This window comes from Dendropsophus ebraccatus, chromosome 10, assembly GCF_027789765.1.
Source record: "Dendropsophus ebraccatus isolate aDenEbr1 chromosome 10, aDenEbr1.pat, whole genome shotgun sequence".
Classification (NCBI taxonomy): Eukaryota; Metazoa; Chordata; class Amphibia; order Anura; family Hylidae; genus Dendropsophus; species Dendropsophus ebraccatus.
The window spans coordinates 45,561,050-45,579,020 of record NC_091463.1 but is presented as its reverse complement, the minus strand read 5'-3'; the positions used below and the strand labels follow the sequence as shown (position 1 = coordinate 45,579,020).

General features: G+C 44.1%; 1 protein-coding gene across 1 annotated transcript; it reads left to right on the top strand.

The window, feature by feature from the left end:
• Positions 1 to 7,066: 7,066 nt before the first annotated feature.
• Positions 7,067 to 17,720, top strand: LOC138802523 (BTB/POZ domain-containing protein KCTD12-like). The gene is made up of 2 exons (XM_069985930.1): positions 7,067 to 7,153; positions 16,811 to 17,720. Exon 2 carries the CDS (start codon positions 16,829 to 16,831, stop codon positions 17,687 to 17,689), a length of 861 nt encoding a protein of 286 aa, XP_069842031.1. The 5' UTR covers positions 7,067 to 7,153; positions 16,811 to 16,828; the 3' UTR covers positions 17,690 to 17,720.
• Positions 17,721 to 17,971: the final 251 nt, after the last annotated feature.

Here is a 17,971-nt window from a genome sequence, read left to right as displayed (position 1 = left end):
CCCCTTAGACTCCGCTCCCTGGTGAGGTTAGTGCCATCGCTGGTGACGGTCCAGTGGATCCACTACTCCAGGCGTTATAGTAGGCTCCAACCATGGATCCCGGCGAGGTGCCTGATATCCGTGAAGTAGCCCGAGTGGTCGCCCTACAGGCGCAACAAATCCAGAAACAGTCGCAGCAGATCCAGCAACTCACTGCCGCCTTACAGCAGCATACTACAGCCCAGCGCACACCACCTCCTGCTGCTTTTTCTACACTCCGACTGGCTCTCCCAAGCAAATACTCTGGTGACTCCAAATTGTGTAGAGGATTCCTGACTCCATGCACCATGCATATTGAACTTTTAAGTAGTCAGTTTCCCACCGAGCGCTCTAAAGTGGCTTTCATCATCAGCCTATTGGAGGGTAGAGCTCTGGCCTGGGCCACGCCGCTGTGGGAACAAGATGATCCTGTTGCTGTCAATCTCCGAACCTTCCTAGTCGAGTTTCGCTCCGTCTTTGAGGAACCTGCCCGTGCCTCTTCAGCTGAAACTGCTCTCCTCAACCTCTCTCAAGGGAGCTCCTCTGTTGGTGACTACGCCATCCAGTTCCGCACCCTGGCGGCAGAATTAGACTGGAATGAGGCCGCTCTAATAGCCACCTTCAAGAGGGGCCTGTCCAGTCGGGTGAGAGACGTGCTTTCCGCCCGAGACCTACCTACCTCCCTGAACGAACTCATCCTACTGGCCACCAGGGTCGATACTCGTTTTTCTGAGAGAGAGGAGGAGGTCTGGCATGAACGGCGACTAGGCCTGTCCCGTCGCCATCACCAGCTGGCACCGGTCTTCCAGAATCCTGACGTTCCGGAGTCCCAGTCGACTCCTGAGATTCCTATGCAGGTGGAACGGGCTCACCTGACGCCTGATGAAAGACTTTGTCGTCTGGAGCTGAATCTCTGCCTCTACTGTGGTGGTACGAATCACTTTCGGCTGAGATGTCCCCAACGTCCTCAAGCGTCCGGGAAACTCCAGCACCTAGGTCCGGTGGGAGAGGTCTCCCTTAGTGTGAATGCCACCTCTCCAAGTTTGTCTGTGCCAGTTTCCATCCAGACACCCTCAGGACAAACTCACCAGACTACTGCCTTTCTCGATTCTGGGTCAGCAGGCAATTTTATTGCAGCTACATTGGTCTAGAGATGGCGGCTACCCGTGACCCCACTAGCCAGACCCCTGACTATCTCCTCGGTCACGGGCGAGATTCTTACCGACCATGTGCACTACCAGACCGCACCTCTAGTCCTCCAGGTGGGCACTTCACATCTGGAAAAGATCTCCTTCTACGTCCTGCCCCATTCTTCTTCCACCATCCTCCTGGGACTCCCTTGGCTGCAATTACATGCCCCTAAACTGGACTGGAGAACCGGGAGAATTCTCAGTTGGGGTCAGGACTGTTCCAACCAGTGTCTGAGGTCACCTCAGCCCAAGCACTCTATGTTGTCACCCGAGCCCGCCAAGCCTTTGTCCGGCCTACCGGCGGAATACCAAGATTTGCCTGATGCCTCCTTCTGCAGGCAAGAAAGAAGGGAGGCCAAAGGGGGGGGGTACTGTCACGGCCGCGGCGGCGTCCCGTGTTCCGGGCCGCCACCGCGACCTCCTCCTGCCCCATGCAGCCGCCGGGGTCCTTGTGCAGGGACCCGGCGCTGCTGCTAGTTCGGCCCCTGGGGGCGCCTCACCTCTCCCCGCTCCTGTCTCCATCTGTGCCGGCCGGCGCGCGCGTCCCCGCCTCCTGGGGCGCGCGCGCGCCGGCTGTCTCAGATTTGAAGGGCCAGTCCGCCCTTAATTGGTTAGTTGCACCAATCACTCCCTATAAATCCCAGCATGCCCTGTCCCTTGTGTTGGAGCCTCTTCATGCTTCCCATAGCGTTTGGCCCAGCCCCCTGTTGTTCCTGATTCCTATCCGCTCCCTGGTCCCAAGTCCTTGTTCCTGATACCTATCCGCTACCTGGTCCCTAGTCCTTGTTCCTGGTTCCTGCTCCCCTGTCACTCCATTGCTCCTGTGTTCAGCCTGTCACCTGCGGTTACGCCTACAGACCTCTGCCAGCACTATCTCCTGCCTACTGCTCCTGCCACACCTCGCCTGCCGTCACTAGCAACCAAGCCAGGGGTAGCGACCTGGGGGTCGCCTGCCGCAGCAAGTCCATCCCGCCTTGCGGCGGGCTCTGGTGAATACCAGCGGTCCCTTAGACTCCGCTCCCTGGTGAGGTTAGTGCCATCGCTGGTGACGGTCCAGTGGATCCACTACTCCAGGCTTTATATCTTTAAAGACACCATTGCCACATGGAAGGCTATACGAAAATTATATGGTTTACCCTTTTGCCTATCGAAAAGATTTCCTCTGTGGCATTCACCACTTTACCCACCTGACTCAGACAAATTAGACTACTCAGAGTGGCAGAGTGCACATGTTTCTTCTGTTGGGGATCTGCTGGATACTAATTCCAACACTTTCTTGGGATGTCATGGGATGTCGTCAGAACACAATTTAAATTGTCTTAATTTAATTTACCTCAATACGATTCTATAATTGAATTTCTTACTTCCAGAGTGCGGGACATAGCAGAAGCAGAAAGTGATATAGAATTTGATAATCTATTCCCAACACCACCGGTTCATAATTCTTTATCACATACATATGGAGAACTTAGATCACGCTCTCAAAAGAATTTATCTAGACAAATTTTTTTCAAAAAATGGTCCTCCGTAATTTTTTCAGAGGATCTGACCCAACAAATATTGAGAGGATCTCAACTAGTGCATTCTGCCACTCCCAATGTGGTTCTACGTGAAATACATTTCCGCTTTATACACAAGGCTATATATGCCTTTAATATTCCTTTTTCCAACTCCCACACTTCTCACATAAACAGTTGCCCGAAATGTTCACTTCCTAAAGCAGACTTGTTTCATTGCGCCTGGGCCTGCACGCGAGTGCAGGAATTTTGGGACTCTGTGCGGCTCTATCTTTTGTCCACTTGGGGCCATGCCATACCACTTCTCCCTCTTAGTTATCTTTTTCATTTTATTGATATAGACTCTACTACTCCCTCTCCTAAATTACTTACTTCTAAAGGAATTCATTTAACTCTATTAGTTTCCCTGAAATGTTTATTAAGACACTGGATACTGGATACTCTACCAGACATTTCTGAGGTAATCTCCGCTCTGAAGGAGATCTTTCATTGGGAACTTTTGGATGTATTGCGCACCAAAGAAAAATCAACAAAAACATTTATGTCCAAATGGACACAATTTCTAATTCATAATTTTACTATAGAAGAGAGAGACTCTGTCATTAATCAATTTAAGGACACTGATTGGTATTGCATGGCCGCCCAAAAGGGAACTCTGGGAGCACTCCAAATATCTTAAGCTTTTCCCTTTCTCTGTTAAAGACAATTCTCTCCATTCTATTGGTAGCATATTTGAATATCTGACATCTATACCATGTTTTAAGGTGATATTATAAATTACTGTTTTTCTACTTACGTTTTTGGTAAGACTACGTTGTATTGTATATGATAATATATCTTTTAAGGTTATTACAAAGGCTCATTGTATCTGTATGATATTGTAAACATACAATCCTTTGTTGCCTGTGAGCAACTTTCTTTTTGAATATGTAATGAATTTTCAATATGTATGTTCAAATATTACATAAGCCACTAATAAAATATCGTTTAAAAAAAAAACCAACTGCTATTACTGTGTGCCGCAGGTGACAGGGGAAGCTTTCTCCCCCTGTCAAATCCTTCACGTGTCACTCATTTAGCCAGTCAGCAGCTGAGACAGAACACAACTGCAGCTGCTGCTGAGAGACTGCAGAGACTGCAAACACTGTCTACTGGGTTTGCTGCCGGTGAACAGACATGGCAAGGTAATCCCAGGAGGTAAATATAAGTACCCCCTCCTCCTTTACCCACAGGCACCAATATAGAGGCACCTACTTCTCTGTTCTTGGCAGTAGAAGTTGTGAGGATGCTAACAGGGAGAGCTTCCCCTCTCACATTCTTCACATGCTGGCCAGAAGTGAACACTCATTCCTCCCCACTAACAACCTATACAGTCTATATATTCAATATAACCCCTAATTAATGAACTATATGCACTACAATCTACAACACACTACTATATACTAAAAAAAACAATATAACTAACTAAATTTGAACTCCCTGGCTTAAGGGGTACTCCAGCGTGGTGGCACTTTTGCACTGGGACCGAGACGAGGTGGCCGAGGGAAAAGACGTCCACTCACCTCCCTGGTTCCAGCCCGAGACGTGACATCTCAGGTCCGCTCAGCAACTCAGTGAAGGAAGCGGGATCCCGCCGTGATGCGGGACCCGCCGCTGGAACTGGGGAGGTGAGTGGACGTCTTTTCCCTCGGCCACCTTGTCCCCGGGCCCAGCGCAAAAGTGCCCCCACGCTGGAGTACCCCTTTAGTTGCATTGTACATATACTAATGCCACCCAAAACACTAAAATATACAGAAAGTTGGCAACTCCTTGCCTCTGTGTGTGTAATCGGGTGCACCTTAGTGCAGACATGTGGAGTTCCAAATATGGACAAGGGCAGTATATGGCCAACACTGCCCAATGGCCAACACTGCCCATTGGAGAGGGTATTTAGTGCGGCAGGGACCATTGGGAAACCCAGGAGGATGGGTCTTGCCCAAGTGTGAAGATGCTGACTATCAAATTGAACAAAGCCCCTATGCCTGATGTTAATGACTAAAAGATCAACCAGTAGTCAGCTACCTGGCATGTTTTCAAGTCCCCATGAAAATAAGTGCCCACCATAAATATGTATATTTTTAAAAAAAAAATCAAGTAATGTTTCCCCTTTACACCCCCAATAATATGGAAATACACGGTCATTTCGCATCTATTAAAAGAACCCAATCCTTAGATTTACTACCCATGGTTTAGACCAATAAAACCATTTCCAACACAAGTACTGTATATATTTTCCACAACAGCTTAACAAAGTGCACTATGCAACCCGTGGGCCCCAGAAAAGTATTTTTTCAAGCATAAATCCCCATGACTATGTTTTTCATAGAGTATATTTCTCTTTTTGTTACCATAGCCGTGGAGTTTTTCAACTGGCAATGGAAGGAGTTGAATGGGTTTAATGGGAATATAAATGTGTTTTGTAATATTTTTGTCACATGTGTTGTACAAGACAGTACAGTAAAGATTTACATGAATCGACTATCCAGTAATCCGATAAAGCAGGAACTCCACTGAGTAGAAACACTTGGTTAACTTCAACCACAGTACCCACAAACGGTTTTGAATAGACACTACCTTAACAGCACCCACAGACTTGTTTTAGGCTGGGTTCACACTACGTATATTTCAGTCAGTATTGTGGTCCTCATATTGCAACCAAAACCAGGAGTGGATTAAAAACACAGAAAGGCTCTGTCCACACAATGTTGAAATTGAGTGGATGTCCGCCATATAACAGTAAATAACTGCCATTATTTCAATATAACAGCCGTTGTTTTAAAATAACAGCAAATATTTGCCATTAAATGGCGGCCATCCACTCAATTTCAACATTGTGTGAACAGAGCCTTTCTGTGTTTTCAATCCACTCCTGGTTTTGGTTGCAATATGAGGACCACAATACTGCCTGAAATATACGTAGTGTGAACCCAGCCTCAAATGGACACTGGCTTCACAGCAACTACAGACTGGTTTCAATAGACACTAGCTTCACAACACCCACAGACTGGTTTTAAATTGACACTGGCTTAACAGCACCCACAGGCTGGTTTTGAAAGAACACTGGCTTAACAGCACCCAATTCTTCTCACCTCTACACACACAGTCAACTGGCCACCTGCAGAAAGTAGCTCACACTATATACAGGGTGAGGGGGACGTGCTGACATCACAGTGGGGCTTGTAGGTGCTTGGACGGCCAAAAGAAATTATGGATAATCTATTGCTTTCGACAAGCGACAGTACTGTACCTAAACAAGAGCGTCCGCCATTGTGGACGACATGTTTAGCGAATTTGATGACGAATCGTGTGGCATTAATTTTGCATAACAAAGCATATTAGAATTTGCAATTTATTTTGCTCATCTCTAGTTATTAAGTTTCAAACTTCCAACACCCAAGTGACAGTAAAGAGAACATTAAATCTGTGCATTACATTATTTTGCCCTAAAGTGGATGACCCATCCCGAAACATACTTTTCTCCCTCTGTCTTACTACACCATTTCTCATTCACCTATTCATTTAATGATTCATTCAGAGGCACAACTATAGGGGGTGCAGTGTTGAAGTCACAACTGACATTTAGTGCCTGATGGTGTCTCAAATACCATATAAGAACTCTGGTAATGAATGGCACATGATGGTTATATAGTTAGTACGGTTGAAAAAAGGCACATGTCCATCAAGTTCAACCAAAGAGGGGATGGATGGATGGTGGGAAGGGGGAGGGATGATGGGTAGATTCTATACATATGCATTTATGCTATTTTGTTCTAACAACCTGTCTAAACCTGTTTTGAAGCCTTCACTGTTTTGCTGTGACCAGATCCTGGGGTAGACTGTTCCACAGCATCACTGTTCTCATTGTAAATAAGGCTTGTCGCCTCCGGAGACTGAACCCTCTTTTCTCCAGGCGGAGGCAGTGCCCCCTTGTCTTTTAAGGGGGGTTTGACCTGGAACAGCTTTTCCTTGAGGGGCCAAGGGGCTTTAGGTTACTTATAATTATTCATCCTTTCATGTATCATTCATTAATTCCAGATGAAGATGAAGATTTGGTCAATGAATCCTCTTTCATTAAAAATAAATCGGAAAAATCTGAAGCTTTGCCAGTGTATCTGCAGCCAATCCTCTGACATGCCTTTATTAGCATATTTACCAGTATTTCTGCAATAAATTATTTGTATAATGAGACAGGCATGCATTTACAATGACATCCTGGTAGGGGCGGGCGCACACACAAACACATAGGAGGGAATTACTCACTGCTCACTGCTCAACAACATTAAAACACCATTCCCACTGACAGGAGGAGAAAGAAGGAGGCAGGGAAGAAAAGCCTGAAATAACAAGGAAAGAATTGCGTATCTTGGCTTTACAACAAAGATTATTCAGGTATATCTGTTTATATAATTTTTTTTTTATATGAAATTACTAGGGCTTTATGTTGGATGTTTATTCGGGCTCTAAAAGGATCATAATAATAACAACAACATTAATACAGCCTGCTGTTAAATAGATGTATTTGACCTATAAATAATGTGTTACATAATGGTAAGACTGATACATTGCCTTTTTTGAAAGTCTATAACAAGACAACAGACTTGGGGGAAGGTACGTTCACATGTTCAGGTTTTTAATTGCAATTACCGAATACTACAAAGGCAGTAACACATCATAGATGGAGGACCCATGTAAAAAGAAAAAAAAAGACTGAGGCCTTCTGTTTTCAAATCAATCCCTGACTTTTGTATTTAACAGTTGCAAAATAAAAAAAACTGAACATGTGAACAAACCCTTGTACAAGGGTTCTACAAGTAAATGTATTTTTGCATGATCACACAGGATGTAAGTTAAAATTTATTTTTCTGTTTACAAAAATGAGGTTTCTACTAAGATCAGGTCTCTGGATTGTCTGAAAAGTTTGAAGATGGTGTTTGCTTTATTTCTACATCTTTCTGAAGAATAATATATGTATATATATATTTAACTTTTTTATTTACATTTAGCCTAATAAATGAACAGTAGATATTTTATTTTCCTGACTGATGTTATCCCTAGTGTAAGGTATTTTAGTAAGGTGGATTTGTTCCCTACACCCCCATTGTGCTCCTGATCCTCTTCTAACTCTTTAACTATTTATAGTCTTTGTGAGGGCCATCAGAAGAGATTAAAAGGAAAGCAATTCTGCTAATCTCTGCAGTTGACAGTTTAAGCCATAGCTACTAATTCCCTCTCTTATTTTTATTTGTGATGTAAAATATTTCAGAACATGTTGATAAAATATGGCATATTTTATGTAGACAAACCAAATGATTCATTCATAAAAACAGAAAGTCTTTTTAATAAATGAAAAGGAAAAAAAAAAATTACCTGTGTCAAAAATCGAGTGCGAGAAAAAAAAAATCCTTACATGAGCTACCCCATGTTTTACAATGTATACTAGATACCTCTGCACATCTCATGACAAGTGGGTGTGACTTACCAGAAAGCAGCCATACCTTTGTGAGAAACAGAGTGTAGCTTAAACATGAAGCCATCCTAGCCCCCCCCCCAAAAAAAAAGTCTAATTTCTGTACATTTTTGGTGTAAAAAAAAAAAAGGCTGCTTAATAAAATTAAACTAGACAATCTAAATGTACGCCAGGTTTTCAAACAGGATGAGCCACTGTGATAAAAATGGTACAGTCCTAGACTGTCCAGACAAAGCTTACACTGTCAAAGAACTAGGCATAGGGCAAGTGCTGTCAAGCTAATGTTGACTTATGGTGACCCCTTAAATAACTTCCTTTGGCTATGTTCACACACAGTATTTTTGCTCAGTATTTTACAACTAAAACTAGGAGTGGTTTGAAAACACTAAAAGGCTATGCTCACAAACTGTTGAAATTGAGTGGATGACACCCGTTATTTCAAAACAATGGCCGTTGTTTTGAAATAACAGCAATTATTTGCCATTAAATAACATCCATTTACATCCATACACTTGCTAACCACAGCCCCTTACCACCCCCACCTCACTTATATAGATGAGGGGAGTAGTATTAGTAGGCAGCAGTATAGTATATAAGTAGATGAGGGGATTAGTAGTAGTAGGCAGGCAGCAGTAGTATAGTAGCAGTACTTTACATTTTTATGATGTTTCATAAAAATGAGGACATGTTATGCTATCTATTGATAGCTCCATGCAAAGCAGTCTATTATGTGATAACACTGCATTGAGTTGACACATCTCTAGTGAGGTTGCTGTCTTATCCTGCACATATATCACTAAAACCAGCAAGTCAGTTGTTATCAATTAGTCTCCTGATGAACCTTGCACCAACCAGTAAGGGGAAACGCATTGAGGCATATTATCAAGGACTGTAGATATCGGTTTTGAGGCATCTTAGTGAATGGATACAGGATACATTCACCTTCGCCATATCCATGTTTTTTCTGACAGCATCTATGCATCTATTAGTCAATAGAGCTTTTAGCACTACACCGGGGAATTTTTGCATGTCAGTAACACATAATCATAGTTCCCTCTACCAAGGGTGAGTAATCAAGGCAGTCAGTGGAGGTCTTAGTAGACCTAACAAGTCAGTACTCACATTACCAATAGGGGACATTAGGGTTATCTAGGCCTAGGTTCCTGTAGTGGGTCCACCCTTATAAGGATAATTACTCTGCCTAGGTTTAGGGTACCAACCCAGGGTTCATCAGGGTTTTATATCCTGTTTAATACCCTTTACCCTGTGGTGAACAGGCATTCATTGGCCAGTGATCCACTTGCTGGTGGTGGTATATGTGTTAGGATTTAGGCTATATTTTAATCTAATTATAAACAGAAGTTCCAGCGGATATTCACATAAGTCTTTCCTACGTATCATCAGTTATTATCTTGTAACAGTCTGAAACCTATTAATATATTATGGAAATTGGATATATAACCACATAAAATCTATAAATGTTATTTTTCACCACAATTGCAGTAGTTAAAATAAAGGGGCAATCTGCAACAACTTAGTCTGCAGGAAAAAGAAGGGGTGGTATACAATTATACCCACGGATCAAGAGCTGACAGGTCACTTAATGATGTTTAAAAATCTTTCCTAAGTATAGAAAAAAATTATTTTAAACTTGTTTTTAGTACCCTTTTAGGATTGATTTGCCTAGAGAAATTCTAGCTACAGGGGGCATATTTGGCTATTAGGGTCTTACTTGGCTGTTTTGAGCATTCCCGGCTACAGAGGGTAGATTTGACTAATGGGGGCATACCTGGCAGCAGTGCACACACAGTGGACATACCTGGCTACAAGAGGCATATCTGTCTACAAGGGGCATAACTGGCTACAGGATGCATTGCTGGCTACATGGGGCATATTTGACTACAAGGGCCATACCTGGGTGCAAGGGGAATATCTGGCTATAGGCGGCAAATCAGACTACAAGGGTACAAGTGGGGGCATTCCTGGCCACAGAGGGCTTATCTGGCATCATAGAACATGTCTGGCTACAGGAGGCATTGCATCTGGCTACAGGGAAAATTCCAGGCCACACAGAGCATACCTGGCTACAGAAGGCCTACTTGGCTGCATGGGGCATATCTGACTACTGTATAGGAGGCATACCTGACTACAAGGTTCATACCTTGCTTGGGGGCATATCTGGTTACAAATGGCATTGTCTCTGGCTATGAGGACTGTTACTGGGAAGGAGACATTATTATTGGCTATAGGGGGCATTGTTACTGTAGAAGGCAGCATTTTTATTGGGAAGGATGCATTGTTACTCGCTACAGTGGGCATTATTATTGTGAAAGGGAGCATTGTTTTAGGCTACAGAGGGCATCTTCAGTCCTTTATGGCAGCATACAAACGTGATTATATGTCAGTAGAGATGAGTGAACTTTTCAAAAGTCCAGTTCGGTAGGTTCACAAAATTTTGATGCAAACTTTAGATTTGTCCAAACTGAACATTAACCCCTTCAAGACCAAGCCTATTTGCACCTAAAAGACCAGGCTCATTTTTCAAAATCTGACCTGTCTCACTTTATGCTCTTATAGCTCAGTGATGCTTTAACGTATGCTAGCGATTCTGAGATTGTTTTTTCGTCACATATGGCACTTTATATTAGTGGCAAAATTTGGTCACTACTTTGTGTGTTTTTTGTGAAAAACATCAAAATATCATGAAAAATTTAAAAAATTAGCATTTTATGAACTTTGAAATTCTCTGCTTCTAAAAAAGAAAGTCGTATCACATAAATTAGTTACTAAGTCACATTACCGATATGTCCTCTTTATTCTGGCTTCATTTCATAAACATATTTTACTTTTTTAGGGTGTTACGGGGCTTAGAAATTTATCAGCAAATTACCACATTTTCGTAAAAGTTTCCAAAACTGATTTTTTTAGGGACCAGTTCTTTTCTTAAGTTGATTTAGGAGGCTTGTATACTGGAAACCCCCATAAGTGACCCCATTTTGGAAACTAGACACCTTAAAGAATTAATCTAGGGGTATAATGAGCATTTTAACCCTACAGGGGCTGGAGGAAAGTGTTCACCATTAGGCCGTAAAAAAATGAAAAATTACAATTTTCCAATAATATATACGTTTAGATTAAAGTTTCTCATTTTCAAAAGGAACATGAGAGAAAAAGCACCCCAAAATTTGTAACGCAGGTTCTCTTGAGTACTACGGTACCCCATATGTGGGCGTAAACCACTGTATGGGCACACAGCGGGGCTCAGAAGGAAGGGAGCGCCATCTAGCAGATTTTGCTGAAGAAGTTTCCGAGCGCCAGGTGCATTTGCAGTGCCCCTGTAGTGTCAGCAGAGAGAAAACCCCCCCCATAAGTCACCCCATTTTGGAAAGTACACCCCTCAAAGAATTCATCTTGGGGTAGGATGAGCATTTTGACCCCACAGGTGTTAGAGGAAAGTATTCAAAATTAGACAGTAAAAATGAAAAACTCGAATTTTTCCAATAATATGTTCCTTTAGTTTGAATTTTCTCCATTTCACGAGGAACAGGAGAGAAAATTCACCCCAAAATCTGTAACGCAGGTTCTCCTGAGTAAAAAGGTATCTCATATGTGGGCATAAACCACTGTATGGGCACACAGCAGGGCTCAGAACGGAAGGAGTGCCAATTAGCTTTTTCAATGCAGATTTTCCTGAAGAAGTTTCTGAGCGCCAGGTGCGTTTGCAGTGCCCCTGTAGTGCCAGCGGAGTAAAATCTCACCCATAGTCACCCCATTTTGGAAAGTACACCCCTCAAATAATTCATTTTGGGGTGTGGTGAGCATTTTGACCCCACAGGTATTAGAGGAAAGTATTCAAAAGTAGACAGTAAAAATGAAAAACTCGAATTTATCCAATAATATGTTCCTTTAGTTTAAAATTTCTCAATTTCACGAGGAACAAGAGAAAAAAAGTACCCCTAAATTTGTAACACAGGTTCTCCTGAGTAAAAAGGTACCTCATATGTCGGTATAAACCACTGTATGGGCACACAGCCGGGCTCAGAAGGGAAGGAGCGCCAATTAGCTTTTTCAATGCAGATTTTGCTGCAGAAGTTTCTGAGTGCCAGGTGCGTTTGCAGAGCCCCTGTAGTGCCAGCGGAGTAAAATCTCGCCATAAGTCACCCCATTTTGGAAAGTGCACCCCTCAAAGAATTCATTTTGGGGTGTGGTGAGCATTTTGACCCCACCGGTATAAGAGGAAAGTATTCAAAAGTAGACAGTAAAAATGAAAAACTCGAATTTTTCCAATAATTTGTTCCTTTAGTTTGAAATTTCTCAATTTCACAAGGAACAGGAGAGAAAATTCACCCCAAAATCTGTATCGCAGGTTCTCCTGAGTAGAACGGTACCGCATATGTGGGTATAAACCACTGTATGGGCACACAGTCGGGCTCAGAAGGGAAGGAGCGCCAATTAGCATTTTCCACGCAGATTTTTCTGAAGAAGTTTCTGAGCGCCAGGTGCATTTGCAGCGCCCCTGTAATGTCTACAGAATAGACCCCCCCAAAAAGTCACCCCATTTTGGAAAGTACACCCCTCAAAGAATTCATCTTGGGGTAGGATGAGCATTTTGGCCCCACAGGTATTAGAGGAAAGTATTCAAAATTGGCCAGTAAAAATGAAAAACTTGAATTTTTCCAATAATATGTTGGTTTAGTTTGAAATTTCTAAATTTCACAAGAAACATGAGAGAAAATGTACCCCAAAATCTGTAACGCAGGTTCTCCCGAGTACAACGGTACCCCATATGTGGGCATAAACCACTGTATGGGCACACAGCAGGGCTCAGAAGGGAAGGAGTGCCAATTTGCTGGAGCAAAACAGTAGCTAGTAATAGTTATTAGAATAGCGCAGTTACTGAAATAAAATAAAAAAAATTAGATTACAGGTAATGTGGGGTGGTTCCGGGTAATTTGGAGGTGGTTACGGGCAGTCTGGGGTGGTTACGGGCAGTCTGAGGTGGTTACGGGTAATCTGGGGTGGTTACGGGTAATCTGGGGTGGTTACGGGTAATCTGGGGTGGATAGCGTCAACATGGGGAGGTCACGGGCAACCTGCTGTGGTTACGGCAACCTGGGGTGGTTACAGGCAACCTGGGGTGGTTACAGGCAACCTGGGGTGAATACGGACAACCTGCTGTGGTTACGGACAACCTGCTGTGGTTACAGACAATCTAGGGTGGTTACAGGCAACCTGCTGTGGTTACGGGCAACGGGTGGTTACAGACAGTCTGGGGTGGTTACAGACAATCTGGGGTGGTTACAGACAATCTGGGGTGGTTACAGGCAACCTGCTGTGGTTACGGATAAACTGAAGTGCTAATAGGTAATCTGAGGTGGGTACCTGTAATCTGGCGTGGTTGCGGGCAATCTGGAGGGGGTCACTGGCAATTTGGGGTGGTTAGAGGCAAGGTGCGGTGGTCAGAGGCAAGGTGCGGTGGTCAGAGGCAAGGTGCGGTGGTCAGAGGTGACGTGCGGTGGTCAGTGGCGACGTGCGGTGGTCAGTGGCGACGTGCGGTGGTCAGTGGCGACGTGCGGTGGTCAGTGGCGACGTGCGGTGGTCAGAGGCGACGTGCGGTGGTCAAAGGCGACGTGCGGTGGTCAGAGGCGATGTGCGGTGGTCAGAGGCGACGTGCGGTGGTCAGAGGCAAGGTACGGTGGTCAGATGCGACGTGCGGTGGTCAGACGCGACCTGCGGTGGTTGCGTGCAATCTGGGGGGTTACATGTAATCTGGCATGATTACGGGCAACCTGGGGTGGTTATGCGCAACCTGCGGTGGTTACGGGCAACCTGGAGGGGTTACAGACAATCTAGAATTGTTACGGATAGACTGAAGTGCTTATAGGTAATCTGGGGTGGGTACATGTAATTTGGGGTGGTTACAGGCAATCTGGGGTGATTACGGACAATCTGGAGGGGGTCACTGGCAACGTGCGGTGGTTACGGGCAGTGTGCGGTGGTTACGGGCAACGTGCGGTGGTTACGGTCAACGTGCGGTGGTTGCGGTCAACGTGCGGTGGTTGCGGTCAACGTGCGGTGGTTACGGGTAATCTGGGGGGTTACGTGCAATCTGACGTGATTACGGACAACCTGGGGTGGTTACGGGCTAGCTGCGGTAGTTACGGGTAATCTGGGGGGGTTAGGGGTAATTTGGGAGTAAACTGCAATTATTACTATAATAGAAAGTGTGTGTTTTATTTTTTTGTATGTTTGTCACTTTTTGTACTTTTCACATTCTTTTCACTGTATTACTATGATTACTGTGATATTTTCTATCACAGTAATCATAGTTTAGTGACAGAGACCAAATTGGTCTCTGTCACTTTAAATTTTCAGAGCTTGGCTGGTTGTGGAGCGCATGCGCACTTTATAACCAGCCAGGACACCGAGGAGGAAGGAGCTCCAGGATCAGGTGAGTATATGGGGTAGGGGAGGGTGACTCGGGGACGGGGGTGACTGGTAGGGTGGGGGGTGACTGGGGGGGTGGGGGGACATCACTTTTTATCCCCTGTCACCAATCATTCATGGTGACAGGGGATAAAATGTTCCGGCGGTACATGGCACAAGCGATCAGCGGTATATAGTATATACCGCTGATCGCTTGTACCGGGACCCCACAGGGGGGGTCCCCGATGACTGCCCCATGCTCTCCGCTACCTCCGGTGGCGGAGAGCATGGGGTTTTCATTCATTTTTACAAAGAGATCACTGTGAACAGACATTAGTCTGTTCACAGTGATCGCGGCGGCCATCTTGGATCTGATGGCCGCCGCGGGGTTAGATACCGGGGCACTAGGGGGGCTGGTCTGGGGTCTGATTTTAACTATTTCATCTCCCCCCACCGTGGATTCACGGTGGGGGGAGATGAAATATAGCGGCGGCACCGACCCATTAGTGACCGCCGTTTCGGCGGTCACTAAGGGGTTAATGGGGGTCAGCTGCGGGATCGCAGCTGATTCTCATTATTTCCGGTGCCTCACTCAGACGAGAGCGGGATCGCTGTCCCTGCAGCGATCCCGTTCTCATCACAAACCCCTGTCAAAGTAGGAACGTATATGTACATTCCTACTGCACGGGGCATGTGCAATAGGAACGTATATATACAGATGGCTGACGTGAAGGGGTTAAACAAACTGCACTAAAACATCTAAACTATGATGGTATTAGCCGTTTGAGGGACGTCACGTCATATAGGAGGAACTGGTGAGCGTGGACCAGGTGGTGGTCTCAAGCGCAGATCTTCAGGCGTGTGAACCATGGCTTGAGATGGGTCCTGGGTATCTTCTTCACACTCCTCTGACTCTGTGGGGAAATAGGAAGGCTCCGGTGACACTAAACTCGACAGTTAATTGCAGTTGCCAACCATAGAGGTATACTTCTCCTCCTCAGGTTGTTCAGGTACTCCAGGAGTTAGTCTAGTTTTACCAAGCTCCTGCCAAGTAATAGGGTACATCCACGCTGGAGATCCATTAAAAAGCCATACCGCTTGTATTTGACCATAACATGGCTTTCAGGGACTTGTGGAAAAAGGGGTACAGACTTAAGCTACTTAAGGCACTGGCTGCAGGGCCTGGCCCCAGGAAGGATACTTTCAGGAACTTTGCTCTGTGGTGCTCTCTTCTCTGGAACCAGACTTTCTAGGCTAAAGTAAACTCCTTACCGTGGCCATCTCCACCAGACTTATAAAGTACAATAGCAGTACCCCCTTTTGGAACACCAACCACGTTCCCCTGTTCCTTCTATGAATGAAGAGAACTCCTGGCACTGGTGTGAAGTCAAATTCAGGCTTTTATTTGATGCAACGCGCTTTGAGGGTGCAATCGATTTGGAGAATCAGAAGGTGGAAGGCAGCATTCCCCGTTGATCCAAAGTGCTTATTAGAGTCGTGCCTAATTGTGTACGACCCACTCAGGTGAGCGTGCATTCGCACACACATGCATGTTCCTCCAAAGTGTGTTTTGACCTGCACATGCAGCGCCATTTGTGTTTTTTTTTCTCTTTGCATATACAGACTTATAAACTAGGGCCACTGTATTGTTGGTGGAGCAGGCTCTGTGCTCCTGATAGATGGCTAGCAAACTTCCTCTCAAGCACTGCACTGAGGGGTGCAGTTTCTAAGATGGAGTAAGTTACGTGGGTTTCCATACAGGCCCCTCAAATCGACTTCATGTATCATATGGTCCCTAAAAAAATTGGTTTAGGAAATTCTTCTAGGCCTTCCAACTTTTAAAAAAGTAAAAGTAAAGTAGACACATGTAATTGTGAACTGTTAACTCAGTTATGTGGGATATATATAGATATATATATTCACAAATAATTGGTGAGTGTATCGACCAAATTTACCAGAAGAAAAAAGACCTTCTCTAAATATTTTTATAATTGTATGATTCCTATGTATGTGCATATTGATTCATTTTTATGGTGGGAGAAAATGCTTTATACACATAATAATATCTTTAATATGTTGTTTGTTTAAAGTTCGTACAAATGAATGCAAATCACAAAAAAAAAAATTCTGAAAATATTTATTTTTCCCAACAGACATTGCATTAAAGATACATGGCTTTTCCAGACAACACAAGTTGTATAAAACAAACAGATGAAACCCCTCCCTTTCCAGATATCATAGAATTGAATGTTGGTGGACAAGTCTACATAACACGTTACCTTACTTTGGTTAATATTCCTGGATCACTCCTATGGGAGATGTTCTCACAGAAGACTGTCCAGCATTTGGCAAGGGATAGCAAAGGTCGCTTCTTCTTTGATCGTGATGGATTTCTTTTTCGATATGTGTTAGATTACTTGAGAGATCAACAATTGGTTCTTCCTGATCACTTTCCTGAAAGAAGGCGACTTCAAAGAGAAGCCGAGTACTTTAAACTCCCAGAATTGGTAAAAATCTTGGTGCCAAAAGTCAATAGGCAGAACTCAGTTGGTGATGATGCATTTCAAAGTGATTCAGAAGAACAGCCACCTAATATTAAAGTTGCCAGGAATCTGACATTTGTAAATGCACTTACAGGAAATGTTGGAACTCAATCAACACTGGCAGACCTGCAGCAGTCTGGTTTCATCACTATTGGCTATCATGGCTCTCATACAGTGGGCAGAGACAATCAAACAGATTCCAAATTCAGAAGGATTGCAAGAATAATGGTCTGTGGTAAGACCTCACTGGCTAAAGAAGTTTTTGGTGAAACACTTAATGAGAGTAGGGATCCAGATCGACCTCTTGAAAGATATACCTCAAGGTACTACCTGAAATTCAACTTTTTGGAACAAGCATTTGATAGGTTGGCAGATGCTGGGTTTCAAATGGTGGCCTGTAACTCTACTGGAACCTGCGCTTTTGCTCATGATCAAACAGACGACAAGATCTGGACTTCTTACACTGAATACATTTTCTACCGTGAGTGATCCAACCAAATAATAAAAAGACCTTACCTTACACTTTTTCCTTCCTGTTCCCTTCTGATTCATTCATAGAAGTAGACTTTCTTCACCTGTACCATTGCCCTTGTCCAATATTAAAACCCAAAGTTTCCTTATTGTTTTTGTAGAAGAATTTTTCCTTCAACTGACAAGTCTCTCCCTCTCTTTCCGACTGTTTACCTTTCCCTGGATGTGAATATGGTATACATTTATTTGAAATGTCTGTTTTAAAGGCAAAACAACAATTGATCAAACTGGCTTTTTAAT